This window comes from Pungitius pungitius, chromosome 2 (genome assembly GCF_949316345.1).
Source record: "Pungitius pungitius chromosome 2, fPunPun2.1, whole genome shotgun sequence".
In the NCBI taxonomy this organism is placed as follows: Eukaryota; Metazoa; Chordata; class Actinopteri; order Perciformes; family Gasterosteidae; genus Pungitius; species Pungitius pungitius.
The window spans coordinates 6,527,254-6,547,365 of NC_084901.1; the positions used below are offsets into that span (position 1 = coordinate 6,527,254).

General features: G+C 45.3%; 2 protein-coding genes across 2 annotated transcripts; both read right to left on the reverse strand.

Moving 5' to 3' along the window:
- Window positions 1–298: 298 nt before the first annotated feature.
- sypl1 (synaptophysin-like 1) lies at window positions 299–6,444 on the reverse strand. The gene is made up of 5 exons (XM_037460636.2): window positions 6,108–6,444; window positions 3,201–3,319; window positions 2,903–3,107; window positions 2,616–2,807; window positions 299–2,439 (listed from the first exon to the last, which is right to left on the reverse strand). The coding sequence occupies exons 1-5, from the start codon at window positions 6,177–6,179 to the stop codon at window positions 2,302–2,304; spliced, it is 726 nt and encodes a 241-aa protein (XP_037316533.2). The 5' UTR covers window positions 6,180–6,444; the 3' UTR covers window positions 299–2,301.
- A 591-nt stretch (window positions 6,445–7,035) lies between these two features.
- On the reverse strand, window positions 7,036–19,887 carry nampt1 (nicotinamide phosphoribosyltransferase 1). Its single transcript, XM_037460635.2, has 11 exons — window positions 19,763–19,887; window positions 15,729–15,885; window positions 14,254–14,357; window positions 13,746–13,874; window positions 11,498–11,656; window positions 11,275–11,411; window positions 9,953–10,178; window positions 9,726–9,845; window positions 9,483–9,623; window positions 9,163–9,297; window positions 7,036–8,990 (listed from the first exon to the last, which is right to left on the reverse strand). The coding sequence occupies exons 1-11, from the start codon at window positions 19,814–19,816 to the stop codon at window positions 8,892–8,894; spliced, it is 1,461 nt and encodes a 486-aa protein (XP_037316532.1). The 5' UTR covers window positions 19,817–19,887; the 3' UTR covers window positions 7,036–8,891.
- Window positions 19,888–20,112: the final 225 nt, after the last annotated feature.

Consider the following 20,112-nt stretch of genomic DNA (forward strand, 5'->3'; position numbering starts at 1 on the left):
TTTGCCCGCACAAAGTGATCCTTGAGGTCAGAGGACAAATCAGGAAACACAGAGCCTGGGATCTGATCTCTTATCAACTCAAACAAATGCACATGTTATTTTGCAAGATCTTTTAACCTGTACCTGTCAAATATCACACATGGGAGGAAAGGCAAAATGAAACTAATGTTTTTTTTTTGTCATCCATATGGAGGCGTGGTAGGAAAGTGACAAACACACCCACAGGCAAATGCATGTTTTGCATTGAACACACACACACACACACACACACAAACATGGAAAGAGATTCATGAAAGAAATCATTCATTTTTATTGAAAAAACAAGGTGTGCATATGACAGAGAACAAATGTCTCTCTTTGAAAACACGGTTGGCAGGTTAAAGTCATTGCAAACATTGACAAAGATACAGCGAGTTGGATGATGATTACAAGAGTGCAGAGGTGTCACCAGTACACCACACACATTCATTTCACTTGGTCTTTTGGCAGAGTCACGTAAATGAATCATCATCCCACTTTACATTTTTACTACATAAAAAAAGAAAATGAGAATTCCTTCAAATAATAATTAACGTGTACAGAAAATGAAAAGAAAGATTTAGAAAAAGTTGAATGGAGCTTTTTTAAACACAACACCAGCTCACAGCTAGGCGTCTCAATAATGATTTTAAAACTACACAGTTAAAAAAAATGTTTTTCTACAACAACAAAATAATTGATTGGAAAACGCATGAAGATACGGAATAAGATAAAACACGAGATCTTTGGCAGAGCCGTTTCAGTTTAACAGCGATGCAGAAAAAGGGAGTGTTTAAACAAGACGCCTCGAACATTGAAAGTATTTTTCTTTTAAAATATCAAGTAAAGGGTTTTAACCTTCATCTGGTACCAGAGATGCTACTAAATAAAATAAAAATCTTCAGACACACAGGAATTTAAGGATCACACACTCACGCTGCAACATTTTCCTCATCTAAATGAAGTGGGCAACACTCCCATGGTACCGCATAGCACCGCAGTAAACACTGTGCACGTTGTGATAAGAACACCGTCTCCTGGTGTTTAGGGTGGAGGGGCCACTTCACACCGTTTGTAAGGTTTAACATGTCTCACCTGTCTCCTTGTACGCATGGACTTAGTTTTCTAAAGGAAATCAGTGACTGGTGATGACATTAACGTGGAATCCCCTCATCAATGGGCCTCACAAAGTACTTTCATTTGTAAAATTCCTAAGTGTACGTTTGTCCAGACATTTCCATTCCTGCTAGCAACCACTGGAGGGCAAATGGCTGACTGGAAAGAATGAATGAATGAATGAATGAATGAATATTTGAGCGAAACATTTTGCAGATACTCAAGGCGCTTTAAATAATAATAAGAAAGGATATATGCATGAACAAAATAGGAAAGACGTCAACTCATTAAACACAGATGCAAATGTTTTCCCCAAATGCAATTTGCTGTGTGCCAATAAATGACAACGAATGCTGATGTGGTAATAGGAGATATTATGCTTCATATCGCACCACAGACCCGAACACGTTGGCATTATACTGTCTGCGAAAGATGTACAAGACATTTTTTATCACTACATTCTCATCACTAAACACTAGCAAACCGTAGCACTAACAAATGATAGCACTTAAATTGTACTCATAATGGCACTTTTCTATAACATGTTTTGAAACTGCTTATTTGATGAAAAATGTACTTTCTTGTTATTTGTTCTTCTGAGTTTGTATCTCTAAAATGCACTTATTGTACGTCGCTTTGGATAAAAGCGTCAGCTAAATGACATGTAATGTAATGTAAACCATAATGAATGAAGTCGTTGTCCAGCCGCCACACGCATCTTCCCGAATAGTTTGGTCATTGTTTGTGCAGGTATCTGCTTACTGAAGCGTGAGAAACCATCAAGCAGTTAGATTTCACCATTACATTGGTGTGATGGTATGTGAAACAGGTAAGAAATAACAAGTGAGCAAGGCTAATCTACTCATGAAAACTTAGCAGGAACATTGTCCCCAGCCTCCCACGTCTGCAGAGGAAATCCTTTTCTTTGCTTTCAGAACTGTTCAAGTAAAGCCAAGATTATGCAAGAAATTACCTTGGCATTTTGGGCTAAGAAAACGCACATATGATTAATTTTTATCAATTTCTATCAGTTTTTCAACCGGCCATCTATCAAAACATCCTTCATTTAGTCTCCCTCTTCGTCCCCTGTTTAAAGATGTATTTTTTGTGCATGTGTGATACCGTCTGCACACTACACACACTTGTGCATGTGCTCTACGCGGTGTGTTACATGGCTGCAGGGACCTGTTGCCTTCCAGCTGCGGCAGGCTGAGAGGAGGAGATCTTCTGGGAGTGCCAACGGGTTTCCTTATAAATGAACCAGCCGTTGCTCGCCCACACTAGCATGTTGAGGTAGCCGAACACCTAGAACAATGCAAGACAGAAAGAACAACGGCTATAGGTTAACATTATTGGACACATATGAGATACAGGTTCCTCATGAATAATCTGTGACTGTGGGAAATGATGTGTGATAGCACAAACCAAGTGGGAGCAAATACATATGAGATTTTCTATAGATTCGATACGTTCGCTCTCACCACGGAGATGTTGAGGGTCCTCATGCTGGCGAACTCCGTCACCTCGCAGGTGACGTTGCCCCCCTTGCAGAGGGCCAACGTGTTGCTGATGCCAAGGGTGTCCGTGGCGTCCTTCACGTTCTGCAGGCCCTTGGCCCAGGCCGACGAACACACCAGCCACAGGAAAACCAGGATCGCCGTGATCACAAAGTCCTGGAGACGGGGAACAGGTATCTCCGGCTTAAGAGTCGTTTTTTATGGGGGGGGGGTCGGAGTTTATGGGCAAAAGAAAGGGGGTCAATACTCACGAAAATGGGTCCAAAGTCGGAGTCCTTGTAGACGTGCATGTAGCCTAAATACACCAACACAGCAACCAAGCTGTACAGAAAGCAGACGACGGCGACGCCCACAAAGAACTCCACCGAGGAGGCGGAGTCTCCCACCAGGTGCGTCGTGGTGACGAGGTGGTTACAAACAGTGGCGTTGGTCTCGATGAGCGGGACCTGGCTTAACCTGGGCGAGACACGAGACCGAGGGGTAGAATCGGTCCTGGGCCTTTTATTTGATTGACCCTTTTTTTTTTTTTTTATGTGCGGTGGAACTCACCTAAATGGGTAGTGAAAGTTGGCATCGAGAGTCTCATTCGTGCCGTCGCCGCAGCCGAGAGATATGATGTTCTTCCCCGAGTATCCACCACAACTTCCGAAAGCAAATATGGCCGTGAGCTGTTTGGACGAGGGATGTTGGGGGGGGGGGGGGAAGAGATGTCAAAACTAGTAACTCATATTGACACATTGACTGGAAAATGAAAAACATAACCAATCATAATGTGATTGTGATCCTCCTGGCATGTATGTGGCAAAGCTGTTTGAAAGACAGAAAAATGCAACTTAAAACCTCATCAGCAGTAAAGAGCCAGGGGGAACGACAGATGGAATCCAACAAATAGATGAAGATAAAAAAAAACTTGCTACTAAACCATTTGTACAAGCTCCTTTCTCTCAGGTCATTTTGTTCTGGAATGAGTTTTTCTCTCGTGGAAATAGCTAAGCTGAACCATAAACCTGACCCTCACAAATTAAATAAAATGTGATTTACATGGCCGCACTAATGCTCCCATTCAGCTCTTGAATTCCTTCCTGAAGGGGCAGAAAGCATCCGATTCAGCGTGTAGCCCATGTGACACTAATGCTCTCCACACCAACACGTACTAAATTCTTTTAGTCAGGCTCCTTAGCTTAACCCTCAAACCGCAGCAGAAAGGATCACATTATTTAAGGGGGGGGGGGGGGGGGGTTGCGCCGCCGCCTCAGACTCTCGCTGACATCACTTCACTCAAGACGCCGTGGTCCTCAATTGTTGTGCTCAAAGTGATGTTCACGTTTTTCCTTTTTGCGCAAACAGCTGTGCAACCGGTACCGACATTAAATCAAAGAATGGGAAACCCTTAGACAAGACCTCAGTGTCCTCACAAACCTACAATTGTTTATACAGGCATTCATTTGAAAAGTGTAAGGCATTTTCTTTTGGTCACGCGGCAAACAGGAAGTGGATGATCATCCATTTGCATCTGGACATTGGGGGGCGTCGACCTGCATCCGTCTGCTCCTCCACCAGGACATGAATAAATCTCCCTTTTTAACTGAACTGAATTATGTGTCATCACACACGTGCACCGACAATAAAATGACCACAACGGACCACGTGAACCTTTGGCCGTTACCGTCACGCCGCGACGCCCACATGCACACCCACATGATCCACACACAGACCAAGACGCTCCTCGAGGCCCCCTATCCAGATGTTTCATCCAGATGTCGCCGTCGGGCCACTTCCTGTTTTTTGGGCTGCACACCACCATAAAAAAAAAAGCTCCTTCTCTTACATTCTTGTTTTCACAGAGTCTTCCCCTTATAAGTGGTGATGGAGCCTCAATGGTGAATGCACCATATCAACTATGAATGCAAAGAGTTCAGTCACAGGTCACTGCAACCGAGGAAAAGAAGACACATAGGAAAAGGAAAGAGTTTTTTTGTGGGAGGGACCCTTCAGCGGCAAAGAGAATAATATCCTCCCAAATCGGAAGTAGCTTGTTAAAAATAATCAGCAATGCTCTTCTTACGCAAAAGGTCATCAGCAGGTCAGTCTGAACAACAAAGAAAAAAAGCCTCTGAAGCGTGGGGGTTTCCTTTAGAAGCCAAAGTCGGGCAGAGAGATGTGACATATTCATCCTGGTTATTCAACATGTTGAGTGAACGGGGAAGTCTTGTTGCATCCGTGTCTCCAAAGCCTCCTTCCTGTTTGCTACGGCTCGGAAGATAACATCGAAGGAGGTACGGGTGTTTATGCCAAACCACTCTGGTGCCAAGTGAACTATTTCAAAAAGAAATCAGTATACACAAAGAGGATGACGGGGTGAATGGAAACAACCCTGTTTGATTGAAAGCAGCAGTGACGATGAACCCATCGGTCAGAGCTTTTTTTTAGTGTCTGTGTTTAATGTATATCCAAAATCCGCTTCCCTTGCACTGTTCTAGTGGTCATGGTATTTATTAATGAGAATTTGGTCGAGCAGGCGTCCCAGCCCTAAATGACAGAGATTTGAGTAGAGGTATAGAAGAAGATAAAATAGTTAGATGTTCCAAAATGACTGCACGGTTGGTTTCTCCATTATTTATTTATTATTTGAAGAACGTCAGAAAAGTAGATTTACAATTCCTGTGTTTTTTTTTTTTCTTCTCATGTTTTCAAACTCCTGCACCTTCTTAAAATGACGTGTGACTGCAGCGGGTGGGCTGGGACGCGCGCCGAACCGTCCCACCATTTAAAGGCGGGAAACATCTGTCCTCCTGACAGTTTACTACCCCCCCCCCCAAAAAAATACATGCTGGGCTCGGAGAAGGGTGGCATAAGGCTGATTACACAAAAACCACGCGGGGCAGATGGGTGTTCAAGACAAACAAAGACCAGCTGACCGTCACCACCACCCAGCACCGGGTTCCTCTGGAGACCACGAGGCGACGTTCACGTAGCGAACTGTTGCGCGTCTCTCCCAATGTGAGCGTCGGTGCACGAGCAGCCAACCGTGTGCACCGTGTCACTCTGTGGTCAATTATTGCTGAGATATACGCATGAATCCGTAAACCCACACCCACGCGCAACCAGCAGAACTATGGACATGAGCGCAACTCCCTTTGGCCCAGCTTCCTTCTACGAACCCACACGTTCTTTCTGTGAATCGTAACAGATCTTTTGTAAGATATGAAGTCATTCTTAAGGAAAGAGTATAAGGACGATATAGACATTAGCATGTGTATTCTAAGTTTGACTTAATCAAATTAAATCAAAGATAAATAACCGATCCGCCACCATTAATAAAAAAAAAACTGTTGCTTCATGGATTTTTCTCGCCGGGAAAAAAATCCCAAGACCTCCCTGTCTTCTGGGTCCGATCCACGCACACACCAACATGCGCGCGCGCACACCCGCATTCAGCAGATGCGTGAAACTTACCCACTCCACCAGTTTGATGAAGCCCAGGGGCTCCTTCAACGGCGACAAGTTCAGTCGAAATCCGGTCACCATGATTTGCGTCTCTGATCCAAAAAGCTGGTTTGCAAGTCGCCTCAAAACTGTGGACGTCGGTCCAACTGGGAGGGAAAAGGGGGAGTCGTTGGGTGGAATGACGTGGTTTTTACTGCCGACGCTGCAAAAGGAGGACCGGCCCAAGTTGTTTTGCGAAAGCGCTCAGCGAACGAATCACATTCTGCCAGTTGGGCGAGAGCAGCCTATCCAATAACGAAATAAAAGTTGCACACGTTTCTAGGGACTTTTAACAAAATTTTACAAGAAAAAAAAACAATGGTTTAGCTTTTTTTTAGAGGGGGGGGGCTTTGCCTAGGCTTCACTTAGTGATGCGAAAAAAACGCAGACAACGCAGCGCGTAAAGTGCGTAAAAGGTGCCACATTGTGCTCGGCTTTAGGGAGAAACCGTCGTGTATTTAGTCAAATCTCAAACTACCAATCAATCATTTCATGACCTTAGATACGCGCAGTGATACGTAAGATATGAAATACTGGGAAAGTAAAACTTAAGCTACAAGCCGAGTACCACACGACATCAGTGGAAGTGTCCCGCTGAGTTTTCATTGGATACATCCACCAGAATCTCCAGGTCGCCTCCTCCTCCTCCTCCTCCTCCTCCTCCTCGCTGAGTTTGCAGTTATGGGAACGGCCTATTTGGTGCTGACTAGGTCATATGACCCCCTTAGTAAAGCCACACACTCCCAAAATTCACTAACCAAGGAAAAAGGAAAACCAGCTTTATCCAAGGACAAAGAAACGCTAACATAAAAAACAGACATAAAGTGTTGTAGAGGCTTAATAATTCATTTATAATTACATTCCCAGAAAACTCATAATAAATCAACAGTTCCAAATGGACGAGGAGGCATCTTCTTTAATCAATGTATTGTTGACAATATAGCAAGTTATATTTGTTAAAATAGCAGTTGTGTTGAGAGAGAATTTGGGAAAACCAACATATACATACGTGTAAAACTACAACAACAGAAAGAACAGAAAAAATTATTCACAGTTTTTCATCCGTAACTAACGCGCGCACACATGCGCGCACACACACACACACAATAATATTATTAACTACTGTGGTCATCTTCCTAATGTGCCTCTCTGCTTCCATTCAAAGTAGTTCTTGTATGTACACGTGAGAAGGCAGTATGGCCACATTGTTGGTGAATAAAGATATTTACTGCAATGTTTCTGGCATTTTTCTCTCCTTTGTCATACAAAATAATATTACTCTGAGGAAAGAAGTATCAAAACAGCGAAATTAAGAGTTGTACTAGAATGCACCCACAAGTGGAAAAGGAAAGCATGGTGGTGCACACGTGCTGCTGATGAGCGGTTAGCTACTGGCCACTAAACACACACACCGACGCCTGTTGGTGATTTTGTCAATTTTTCGCAGGTGCGAGGTTAGGCGTGAAGGACACTTCACACAAAAATAATTTAGTTTCCAGCCTTAAACAGATTTGTTTCTCTGTGATGTCACCAGCTCTGCAACAGAAACATCTCTTAACTCCCGCTAAGAGGAGGAGGAGAACCCCCCCCCCGCACTCCGGCTGCTTTTTCATCACAACCTCCGTGTCTCCTTTCAGAATAATAGTCCCGAAATGTCAAAGGAAGTGTTCTTTATTCCCCCTATCAACAAGTAGATTTGCATAAAGGAAATGATCCTTTAAAAAAGGACAAAAATCTCAGCACACACACACACACACACACACACACACACACACACACACACACACACACACACACACACACACACACACACACACACACACACACACACACACACACACACACACACACAGACACAGACAGACAGACACACACACACACACTGATCCAAGCACCCATACAGCATGACCAACACGTAACACACATTTCAGGAACCACGCAAACTTTCGTAAACACGGTTAGATCATCATCATCCTCATTCCAGTGACAACAACGTTAAGCAATGTATTTCTTTTTCTTCTGTTTTACATCAACTCTTGGCCTTAAACATCAAAGACTGGTTTCCAGAGCATTCGCCACCGTGAAGACCAAACCAAAACTAGTGACCTCAGCTCTGGAAAGGTTAAAAATTAGCTATTCCCCCCCCCCCTTTTTCCTCATTCATTATGATAGATGTGAAATTTTGAGCACTTTGGCTGAATCCTGAATCATGTGAGCTGCCTTTGTGGTGCGATCGGACCTTCACGCCGTGAATGCTCCGTGTAGATGATCATTAATAGAACTTCAGAGATGCACCCATAATATTATATTTGGTGGGTACAAACGGTACAAAATATTCAGGGAGAACTTGATAGCGGCTTTGACCTCTAATTAAAAGCCAGAACATTGGGGGCTTGAGGGATTTGAATTTGGTCGCCCTCCGTAATTACAGTCCAAGTGGAAGTGAATGTTATCGGTGCATCGCTGCATACCATGCTATCATTTTCCTCCTTCACATAAGAGACAAAGCTAAGTAGATTCAGAAATGTAGGGCATTTTCCCTCTTTTTTCAAACATTTCTGTACACAAGTCACAGGGATTCTCATTTAATTTCAGGATCGTTTTTGGGAGAGGGAGGGGGGCGTTAAAATTGAGGATCTATTAGCAGTGCGAGCCACCCCCATTTTTGTGAGGTGTGCGACAGAAGCCAAAGGTGAAGGGGTTGACGGGAGCAGGGCCTGTTTTGGGGTGTGGGGCTTTGGGGGGTTTTTGCTTTCAGTAGTCGCTCTCTGTGAGCTGAGCATTGTCTCTGACTTCGTCAAATGTGTACGTCTTCACAATCTTCCCATTCTGAAAGACGGTGTGCAGCAGGTCCTGGAGGGGGGGGGGGGGGGGGGGGTAAAAGAAGGATTAGAAAAGGAAAGATGACAAGAGAAAGAAACAAAAGGCCAAACAAAAGAAGGAGGGGGGGGCAGAAAATGTAAATGTGTATTTATTTATTTTTAGTCAAGAATGGCCTGTGCGCTACTGCAGGCCTTGAACTCACCACGCCGTACTCCTCCAAGTCGCCTTTGCCCTCCTCCAGGGTGACAAAGTCTCCACTCGGCGTCCGGTGCAGGGACAGGCGACCTTTCTTTGACCTCTTGTTAGGGTCCGCCACTGGGTCCTTGAACACATTCACCTTTACCAGCCAAAAGAGAAACAAAATGGTTCAAAAAACATTCAAGGGACAACGACACTGAAACCACACACACGTGTATGTCACAAAGACACGCAACGTACGATCCTTTAAAAAACAAGAGGCAAAACCTTTCCATGAAAGTCAATGAAACACAATAACTACTTTTCCCACGCATCAGCACTCACCCCCAGGCCGTTTGTGACCACATAGCTACATTTGAAGGAGCAGTTGAGCAGGTCCCTGGTCAGCTTCTGCAGGAGAGCCCCTCCGGACCCAAAAGCAATGTTCTCAATGGACCACCTGTGCTGCTTCATGCCCTCCACGATCTGTGGGGACGCACACAATGTCATCAAGCAAGGAACGCAACTCCCCCCCCCCCCCCCCCCCCCCACGACCCCTTGGCATTAACAAGTAGAGCGTGCCCCTACCTCTTGCAGCGTGTTGATGTCGACTCCGTCTCCTTGTATGACCCGGATGTAAGGAGGCAGAACCTTATAGCCTTTGGAGTTCTCCAGCGGAGGGAACTTCTTACCCAGGATCTCCAAAACCTGATGGAAGTGACATAAGAGAGGAAGGAGACGTTAGCGCCCCGGCTTGTTTGCTTTGAGATTACGGTCGCAAAAAAAAAAAAAAAAAAAAAAGCCCATCTACGCACCTTCAGTACTGTATCCAGCGGGTTCCCCGAGTCGGGTCGGACGACCAGCGGGGCGTCTGCACTGCGCGACTCGATCAGAGACCGGAGGTCTTCTCCCCAGATCTTCTCGCAGGCGTTGTAGATGTCGTAGCTGTCACTGACGATGGACACTGGCACGTTGGGGAACTGCTTGATGATGTGCTCAAAGGCGTCTTTTTCATGGTCCTTCCCCCACGCCGTGATAGTGCTGCAGAGAGGAGAGGCGGGTTGAACCGTTTTCGTTGCCTAAGGTCGTTCCTCCAAAGGTAAAAATGCTCTTATAAAGCAGGGAGAATTAAGGACACACCAAGCTTTCTTCAGGGGCCAATACAGCAGACGCTCCACTAGAGGGCAGTTAAAAACTGTCCTTCGTTGCTACTTTAGATATTCATATAAAAAACACACTTTTCTTGTTTCTAAGTAGCTCTTAGGTTCTCTGAAAAGTTTTATTTCCTTAAAGTGCAGATCTCAACTATCTCTGAAACAAATATCTTTTTCTATTTGAAATGTACATTTCCATGCACATATTTGAAAAAAAACATATTTCTCTTCACAGTGTGCTCCTATTAAATGAAAAGGTCAACTAACAATTGAGTATAATCAGTTAAAATCCAATGGATTTAAACAAAACTTAAAGGTGACACACTTCTGCTCTCAAACACCGGGCATCAAAACACATCAAGTGAAATTTCACTCCTCCATCTGAGGTGAAACCTCCCCCCCCCCCAAACCAACTTTAGGAGGGAGGGGGGCATTACATAATGGTTACCACGTCAACCTTCACCACCATCCCAAAACGCACTGGTGCGAGGAAGAAGGGTTCGCCGGAGCGGCATTAACTACCCCGGTGGCAAGGAGGAGCGGAGTGTGTGCATGGCAGCGAAAGAGAGGATGTGTGTGCAGGATAAATGGATCACAGCCATAAAAAATAAAAACATCAAAGAGGCGAGCAGCATGTGTGTCAGGACAACGGCCAATCACAACCATCTCCTCCAGCCAATCACGGCCCCGTTGACAAAGCGAGATAGACGGAGCACATAATTAGTGTGAGTTGTATCAGGAGGCAGATCGGTACCAGTTTTAGAGACAACACACGGCGGCTCAAAAGTTTTCTAAATTGAAATTTAAATCATCTAGCGGGTGAAAAGGTTTGCTCTGAGACCCGGCTCTTAGCCATGTGAAAAAAAACAGGTGCGACTTTTACATTTTTTCATAGAGACTACACCTAGATAGGGGGGGAGTGGTGGTTAGGGGGGCGGAGCTTTAACAAGTGAACATGTATCGGTAGGCGCGCACGCATATACCTGTGCTCCGCGGCGGGCACCGAGAAGCCCGGCACGGGGTCCTTTGTGCCGTAGTACTTCTTGATGACTCCGATGCCGGCAACCGTGTCCGTGCCCTTGAAGTTGACCAGGTGGGCAGACGCCCCGATGCCCGCAGTCTGCAAACAGGAGGGCCAATGGGGGATGTTGTAGGACAAAAGGAGCAGCGATTTCATTGGCATTCCCATGGGACGCACGGGCATACCTCTTGTGAGGAGACGCCCCTGTAGCCGAAGTCGTGAAGCTTATATGATAGTCCCTCCAGGTTTCCGGCGGTCTCCATGAGGTACTTGGCGAGGATCTTCTTCTGCTCCCTGGAGTTGGTCGCCACAGTGATGGGGTACCAGATCTGAACGAGAATGGTCTGGTGGAGGGAAGAGGAGGAATTTGAGTCCCAAGATTGTCCCAGGTCACTTCCCATGGGCGCCCCCTTTTCAAATGCTTGCCCCAACAAGAATTTTAACGTGAACATTGAGCTGGAGTCAAACAAAAAAAGCAAAAGCCCCCGTCAAACTTCCCAGTTCTAAACCGCTATTCCTGCTTTCCTAGTGTTGACTTGGTATTAAAACCCCAAACCAAACGGTCTCAGATCAAAATGGCGGCTCATTCACACAAGAAAAATACGTTCCTCAATTACCAGCGTAAACACATTTTGATTTAAAAACAAGTGGCTTGTCTGGACTCCCCACCGCTTGCTAGTTGGGAGGTTTCATGAATACACACTTTCTACCACCATCAGAGTATAATGAGTGTGTGTGTGTGTGTGTGTGTGTGTGTGTGTGAGAGAAGGTGCCTAAGAGAGCGGAGCAGTGACACAATCAGGGTAGATTATGTCAAGTCAGCCCCGCCCTTCCTTAAAATAAAAAAAACGAAAGTATTGAGCTAATACTATTATGCAATTACATACAGCGACTTGCATAGATCTATGACTTTCTATGGAACGGTGTATGACATAAATGACACGTGTCAAATCGCAGAGCTAGCATGACAAACATTCACAGCGCCTGGAGGTAACTCTGTCTTTGTCTCCAGCTCCCTCACTCAGCTTCGACTGTTGATGATTTATTGTATGCAATGTTTGTCTTGTTATTTTTTTTATACTTGTAGCAACCTCATGTGACCTCAGACTAATCAGAAACTAAACCACATACATGGACTCGTGTGACCTCCTGAGCAACACGCACGGCTACGCCCACGTTCCTTTCCTTATATGCAGGATGACCGTCACATGAGGAATCTGTATACATTTAACATGATTTATTATACTAATAATTGAGCTATTATTGTATTTTGAGATGTTTTATAGGAACAAAGACGATTGCAACATTTCCATAAAACATCATGTGATCACAGGGCCTCTCTCACGGTAAAATGGTGCAGCAGTACAGTAAACACAACACTCCAGAGGAATGTCTGCACAAAACCAACACAAACATGTGCCAACATAACCTCTCAGTCAATGTCCCAAAACAAAATAGAGGGAGATAAGGAAGGAAAGACAGGACAGTGTGTGTGTGTGTGTGACCTTTGTACCTGTACTGCTGCCCATTCATCAGCTTATCTGTCGTTATAGCTATGGGCGTACATCAAGTTATAAAGCCAGAGGTTCATGGTCATTCTTAAAACATCCCTTTGAGCACTACGCCAAGAGCGTTTTCTATTCCAATCAATGGCTCCAAACAAAACAGAAGAGCGTTTCAGGTGGAGACGGCGGCTTGTGGGGGCGAGAGACAGACCGGAAGACATTGGTCACGGTAAATGAATTGGGTTCTGCCGAGTGACCGAGGACAGTCTGATAATGCAGCGCTAAGTGCAGGAGCTCTCCCTCACACGGCGCATTAGCTCAACGCAATAAACGCCGTGCGACGCCAGACTGCCTGCACGCCTCGAATCACGGTACTTTGTCCTCAGAAAATAACACACTGTTACGTGTGTGTGTGTGTTAAACATGACCTGATATGACACAGGTGTTCTGGGGCATCCCAGGTCATGATCAAGATCTAGGATCTTTCTAGACTCGGTGCTCTTGTCCTGCTCAGCTAACCTGCCGTGAACAGCACAACCCTGCGTAGCGATAAAGCAATACGCTGTGACAGAACCGTAACTTGGGGGGATTTAAAGAGTGATAAGAGGCGTCATTCAGAGTGCCGCCAAGATTGATAATTACTTTTGTAAAAGTAATCAAATAAAGCCAGCCAAAAAAAATCGTACAGATGTTCCCAACAGAGTTATTTTTAAAATTGAAATCCCACTAGCACATTCAAATCTAAAGCTTCACATGAGGGCAAATGGGTGAAACTTGAAACTCCTTAAAATCCGGAGCTGAGAATGACGTGAAATTTGAGTCCCTGTGATGAGCACCGGATGAATAAAACAGTTGTGTTGTGTGGGGAACCACAGGAATACACCTGCCCTCCAGCCTGAGCCCATGAGGATGAACAAAACAAACCTACCTCCACCCAGTTGGTGAGCCAGTAGCACTCAGGGTCCGTGCTCTCCACTGTGAACAGAACATTGCCTCGAGGAATCACACTCCCTTCCGGCACTGCCTTGATTTCAATGGGCAGGTGTCCATTGTATTTCTGGAAAAGCAAAAACACACACAGACACACACACTTAGAAATTTGACCTACAAAGGGCAGCGAGAATTTGCTAAAGGTTCATGGTTCAAATACAGAACACCTGGAGAGTGAGATCACCAGCATTAAATGGTGAACGATTTCCACTTGAGGAAACCCTCCCGTCAGTGGAGAGCGCTGTGCTCTCTCCAAGGTGCTGAACGACCACAACTTGTCATCGCTCAGATTCCAGGAATCCGGATCATGACAGCCATTGGTTTGTAGTTGCTGAATCTATTTTGATAAGTTTTTACGAGTTGACGCCGTTGTCTCCTCACGGGGGAAAACCCTTCAACCGAACAGCTATGCATGGAGGGGATAACATTTTTTTTCTCCAAAATACCTCCAAAATGTACGTCCAGCCCTTCTCGTTGAAGACATCATCCTGGAAGTGTTCTCTGTATACCTCCTTTGCCTCCTGGATCTTCTCTGGGGTCACCACCTTCCCTGGAGAGGAGAAAGGGAAAAAAAAACAATGTCACTAGTTCTTGTCAAAAAAGGTCAAATGCATGACCTCCTGTAAAGTCCTTACAGTTGTGGTGTGCTGATTATAGTCTTTGTGCCAAGCTAAGTTAAACTAGCTGGCTGCTGACTCCATCTTCAGATTCGAAGGTCAGATGTGAGAGCGATATCAATTTTCACATTTAACTTTTTCGCTCGCAAGCTAAATTAGCAAAATACAAAAATCTGGTCCGTTGGGTTTCCGCTGAAAACCTTTAATCCACTTCAGGGGGACGACCCAAACAGCGCTTACCTCTCCCGATAGTGAAGTTGAGTTGATTTTTATTACACTTATTATGGTAACTTCTTGCTTTCTCTAGGACCCTTCCATCATCCCAATAACAACTTACTATCTTGGTTTTTTTCCCCCATCGCACCTCTCGGAAAAAGATTTAAGCGCTCGCTGTGCGACCTATGGCGGTAACCCATGGTTTCATAAACTGGATGATCAGTGATGCGGCACTAATGGCCCGGGCTAATCATCGAGCGCTGACGGTCGGACAGCTGGTCTTTCTCCCTCGCACGGTGAGAGAGCAGCTGTGCTTTTGTCTTCTCGCTCCCTCTCTTTTTTTTTTGTCTTCCCTGCCACCCCCCCCTGAACCTGACCATGAAATCCTCTTAAGAAGACAGCAGGGAGATGCATAAATATGTCTTTTCCTCGCTTGCTTTTGAATTGTCCCTCTCTTCTTGACCTGCTGTTTTTGGTTTTATTTTTCTGCACAAGTCCAGTAAATGTGAAGCACACTGCAACCCTTTTCCCCCTCTTTTTTTTTCTGCCGCTGGACACAATAAAGAAAAGCACCTGCTCTACAGTGCAGTGAATCTCGAGCACTCTCCGGGCGTGCAGTTCAGCAGCTGACTCCTCCTCCCCCACACTACTCTGACCTTGTCCCGGAGTGGGGGGGGGGGGGGGGGGGGGGGGAGAAAAAAAACCCAGAAAAATGCTCCAACGTTGGGTTCAAAAATGCATCACAAAAAGCTTTCGGTATGTGCCCCGATGGCAAATTGGACAACAGTGGAGTTGTGCAGTGGGAAGCTCCCACAGATGCTGGTGAAAGCAGTTTGTGCACAGTCAACATCGATAAATGAAAGCGCCGGGTCGTGTGACCTTTATTAGATCAGTGAAATTGACAGGAAAACACATCTATATACAGGAAACAAACACAACGAATGGCGGCCTAATGGGGTGAAACCTGGAGTCTCTTACTGGTTTGTGTGTGGGGGCTCATACTGAAAAGGGGGAACGTTTTATTCCACTGTGCACACAATAAAAATAAGGGGCCTGGAGCAGCACCTTTAAAAAAAAAAAAAACTTACCCTTCAGGTATTTGTTGAGGATGTACTGGAGGCCGTAGAAGACTGTCTTGTCATATTTGACTTTTCTGCTCTTGGAGGGATCGGTCCTCCTCTCGCGGCACTCAAAGTACGAGTACACTTTACTCGTGTTGGGGGGGTATTGTTTGTAGTGCGTCACCTGCAGGGACAGAGCAAACACCAGATGGCCTTATATTTAAATAAATAAAAATCGGATTTAGAACAATATTGAGAACACAACAAATACACACACAGTATGTGAGATTTATCATGACCCTCTTGAAGAGGTCTACGGACTAAAAGTTGTAGCAGGAGGCCAATGCTTTCCTAAAACCCTGAAAACACACACCATGAACCAACTGGGTAACCAAAGAAAGCTGAGCATTTCCTAACAGCGCTTTGGAAGTTTCACAATGTAAAGCGTCAAATACCGGATGTGCACGAATCGAACCTTTTAAATAAACGCTAAAAGCAGATTGCCGAGCCTTGTTCCAAAATAGCTAGATAACGCAGAGTTTTATTGCACGCAGTTTTTATGGGAATCCAGAATGACACCCAGGGTCACAACGCAAAGATCACATGGCACTGCCAATGTGGCGATTATCTGTGATTAGAGCAAACATTCCAGTCCAACAAAAGACCCATCAGTCAATCCATTGTGTTGGACTAAGTAATACAGTGCTAGCATGTCACAATCGGGGCGAGAGTTTTTCGCCACACATACACGCTCTCCATTATTCCTTACTATGGAGAAAGTAACACTTTCTTTCAGCTTCTTATCCAGTGCGAGAGGCGTCTGGCCGTGTTTCTGACACACAATAAAGAAACGCAAGCATGCACAAAAAAAAAATACGCCAGAAACAAAAGGAGAGGTCAGCCGTCTTTCCCCAGAGCTTTTGAGGAGCAACTTCCACATATGACCAATGAAAAGCGGACGGGGCAAAGGCAAAGGCTAGCGCTCTCGCTGCCATTTTGTGATCCGATTTTGCTTTCAGAGATCTGCTTTCAACATGTTTCAAAACGTCTACTGCGCTTACAGGGACATATTGTTATGTAATAAGCCGCGTCTCACTGATGTCAATGGGAGGAACTAAGCGGTGCTTTCAGGGCATACAGTTGTCCTCCTTTTGACGACAACTTTGGGAAAGCCAAGTTTACTTTGGCGGCACGGAAAAAAAACCTGTAAGTAGAAGAGGCGTTATTTTCCCAGCTTGTGAAGAGGAGAACACACACAAACGCAGATGACCTACTCAGTTTCTTTGACCCGTCTGTGTCCTTTCCTCTGGGCTTTCAAGGACTCAAAATAGAGTCAAGACACACAACATGACACTGGGCCTGGTCACGTGTTTGTGTGTGTACACACACATTTACTGTTCCGCATGCCAACGTATACGCAGAACCGATTTTTACAGCCCCAACACATGTAGCGGTGTACACGCCAGCCAGAGTTATTTGTGTATCATGTAATGCTACTATTCACTTATTATGCAGTATTGTAGTATAATGACATGTGACACAAAGGAAACCTGCGGATTATTAATCATAGACTGTGTGGCCTCTGCGACTCTGGAGTTTTAATTAAGGAGATCTGGCTCATTTCAATGGGATGGTTTTGCAAACGGCCATTAAAGCTGCACAAATGGATGTCAATTATTAAATACATTTCTAAACGAGCTATGTGCAAACTGAGTTGTTCAGTGACAAAAACCTGTTAGGGTTCATGACCTAGCTCTGCAGCTCGATGCGTAGAGCCTCTCTGGTCATTTCCAGAGAAGAATGCTCTTTAAATTGGAAACACCTGCATCTGCTACGTAAGAGCTGCACCAATACGTTGACCGGTGTGAAAATAGAATCCTTGTTAGGGTATATTTTAAAGTCCAGCTGGAGTCAGTCCTATTGCACAACAATTATACTGAAACAAGCAAATTATTCCTCTTTTGCCCCTTCTGGATTCACTGCGGTGTCTTGAACATGAGAAGAATGAGACGTTTGGTAAAAAAACATCCCAATCAGACCACGAGAAAAGACGCTTCTCGGCTGAAGTGACGCCAACGAGCACAACATCCTGAAGCATGCAGCAGATGGTAGTGTGGAATTAAACCTAAAAGGGACCGTCCAGGCTCTTAAATGTCACAGGTCTAACCGTCACTGTAACCACCGAGCTCTATGAAACCCCCCCCCCCCCTTCCCTGAAGTGTGTTCATATCTTTGCAATGTGTGTGTGTGTTCGCTGCCAAACAACAGGGCAGCTTTCTCTTTTCAACGGACGAGAGACAAAAAGGCCGTTGAGGTGCAACTCGTTCTTGTGAACAAAGCGCGTGCCTCTGCAGAGACACTCGGCTTTGCTTTGCTGCCGATAGCTTTTTGTCCCTTGTGCACAAACAACGTACCTACGGTCAGCCTCGGGTACTCTGGGAGACTTTGGGTACTCTGGGAAAGCTGGCCCCCGAAGGGACTGACCGGGCTAGCATGTTTAGTTTGACTTCAGCCAGGTATAGAACACACAGGGAATTTGATCTGATTATTGAAGCTTTTGAAACGTTGTCCTTTTAAATTGCTTTTTAGATTGTGTCTGTGACACCTGTTAGTTGTTAAGTGCTTTTTTTTTGCCCTAAAGGCACGGCAACTTCTCTAGACTAATCAGCAACCTTGAAAATCTTTATTCAATGGAGATAAGCTTAGAATAAATTTTAGTAGTCATGAAAGTGAAACCAAAACAGGACATTTCCGAGAAATAATAAAAGGTGACAGTGTAAAATCATAAAATCAAGTCTAGGATACAATAAATACCACCCTGGGTAAAACCATTCTCCTACACTAAATCATTCATTGAATAAAGATTTAACATATCCTAATTGTTCTTAGAATAAAGCAAAAACTGTTTTCTAAGCGTTAGAACAAAGTAATCAAAAACCCATCTTTAAAGCATCTAACTGCGCAGACACCAGTAGTGATAAATGTGCAAAACATGATCGCGACGGACTATGACTTTTGTGTCTACCGATTACACCTTTTACTGTAATCGCTGGCTCATAAATGACAATGGCTTTGAAATAATAACGATCAACTTCGTGTACGTAGTGCACGGCGGCTCATCAGCTGCTCGCATTTCGTTACATCAGACTAGCAGCTCGATTCAAAAGTGCGTGCTTCCCTCACGCAGTTGATATTCAACCCGTCGGTTTCCACGTGCGTTTGTATTTCGGCCTCCTCTCACTGCCCTTTCGTGCCCGTCCTCTCTGCCCTTCTGTCCCATCAACACCGCCCCGGTGTCCGGCTCGCTTCGTCAGTTAGCGACAGGACTTTTGTACTTTTCACGCCACTCGCTGTTCTATTTTCCTCACAGTGCTTTAAAATAAAAACGTCTTAACAAACGCTGAGTTTCAACTAGCTAACGTTATCTCTCAGAAGGCGAATACGCGCTTTATTTAGATTAACGGTAGCGGTTAACGTTAGCTAGACTTTCGGGTTGGATTTACCAAATTTCTGGCATTGCCAGTTATGTGGCTATCAAAAAAACCAACAACACACAAGCTGGCTAAGGTTCCGCCCAGCGGGGCTCTTGACTGAGACATTGCCCACGGGCAGTTCACCCACCCCAGGACTCGCTAGCCAGTCGCTAACATTAGCGCTTTTTAATATATATATATATATATTTATATTAGCGCTCCTACTGAGCTAGCAAGCTAGCTTACTCGGCTAGCTTAATGTCGCGGTGAGCAGCGAAGCCCGCTAACTGTGCCCACAACACACCAGCGGGTATTCAATGTTAGATGTACCCCAGCTAAAGTTAGCTCAAACGGGAGGATGCGAGCGTTTTGAATTTGGTACCCTAACTCCGCTGAGCCGGCCCTCTCCTCCGGTTTCCTTCAGCCCATTCGGCCTGTTGGGGTCCGACGGACGGCCGCCCGGCCACAGAGAGCAGTGGGATGGCCTTGGGAGTGATGAAACCACCTTGACTTTATTCTTTTTTTTTTTTTCATCCGTCAGCCGCGGCTCTCCGCCACCGGCCTCCCTGCGAGTAAGGCCAACGTTACCTTGTACGAATCGGTCGCTAACAATATGTTGAAGTCGGCGTCTCTGTGCTCCATCTTTTCCCCCTCGGTCGGTCGTCAGTCGCAGCTGTCAATGGGTTGCGTGCGGTGCTGCCGGGGACTGTCGCTGTGATGGGGGCGGGGTGACTGGGGGGCGGGGGAGCAGGACTCATAGAAAGTGAAGGACGAGCTGAGGGAACCGGGCGGGGGAAGGGGCGGGCGTTTGTGTCGTCACAAAATATTCGGCATCCCTCGGTTTTATTCGGTTAAACTCGGTCAGCACTGCTAGTCCAGTTTAAACCAAAGGCGAAGGGAGACAGCCAAGAGTAAATATGATGTGTATTTTTATATCA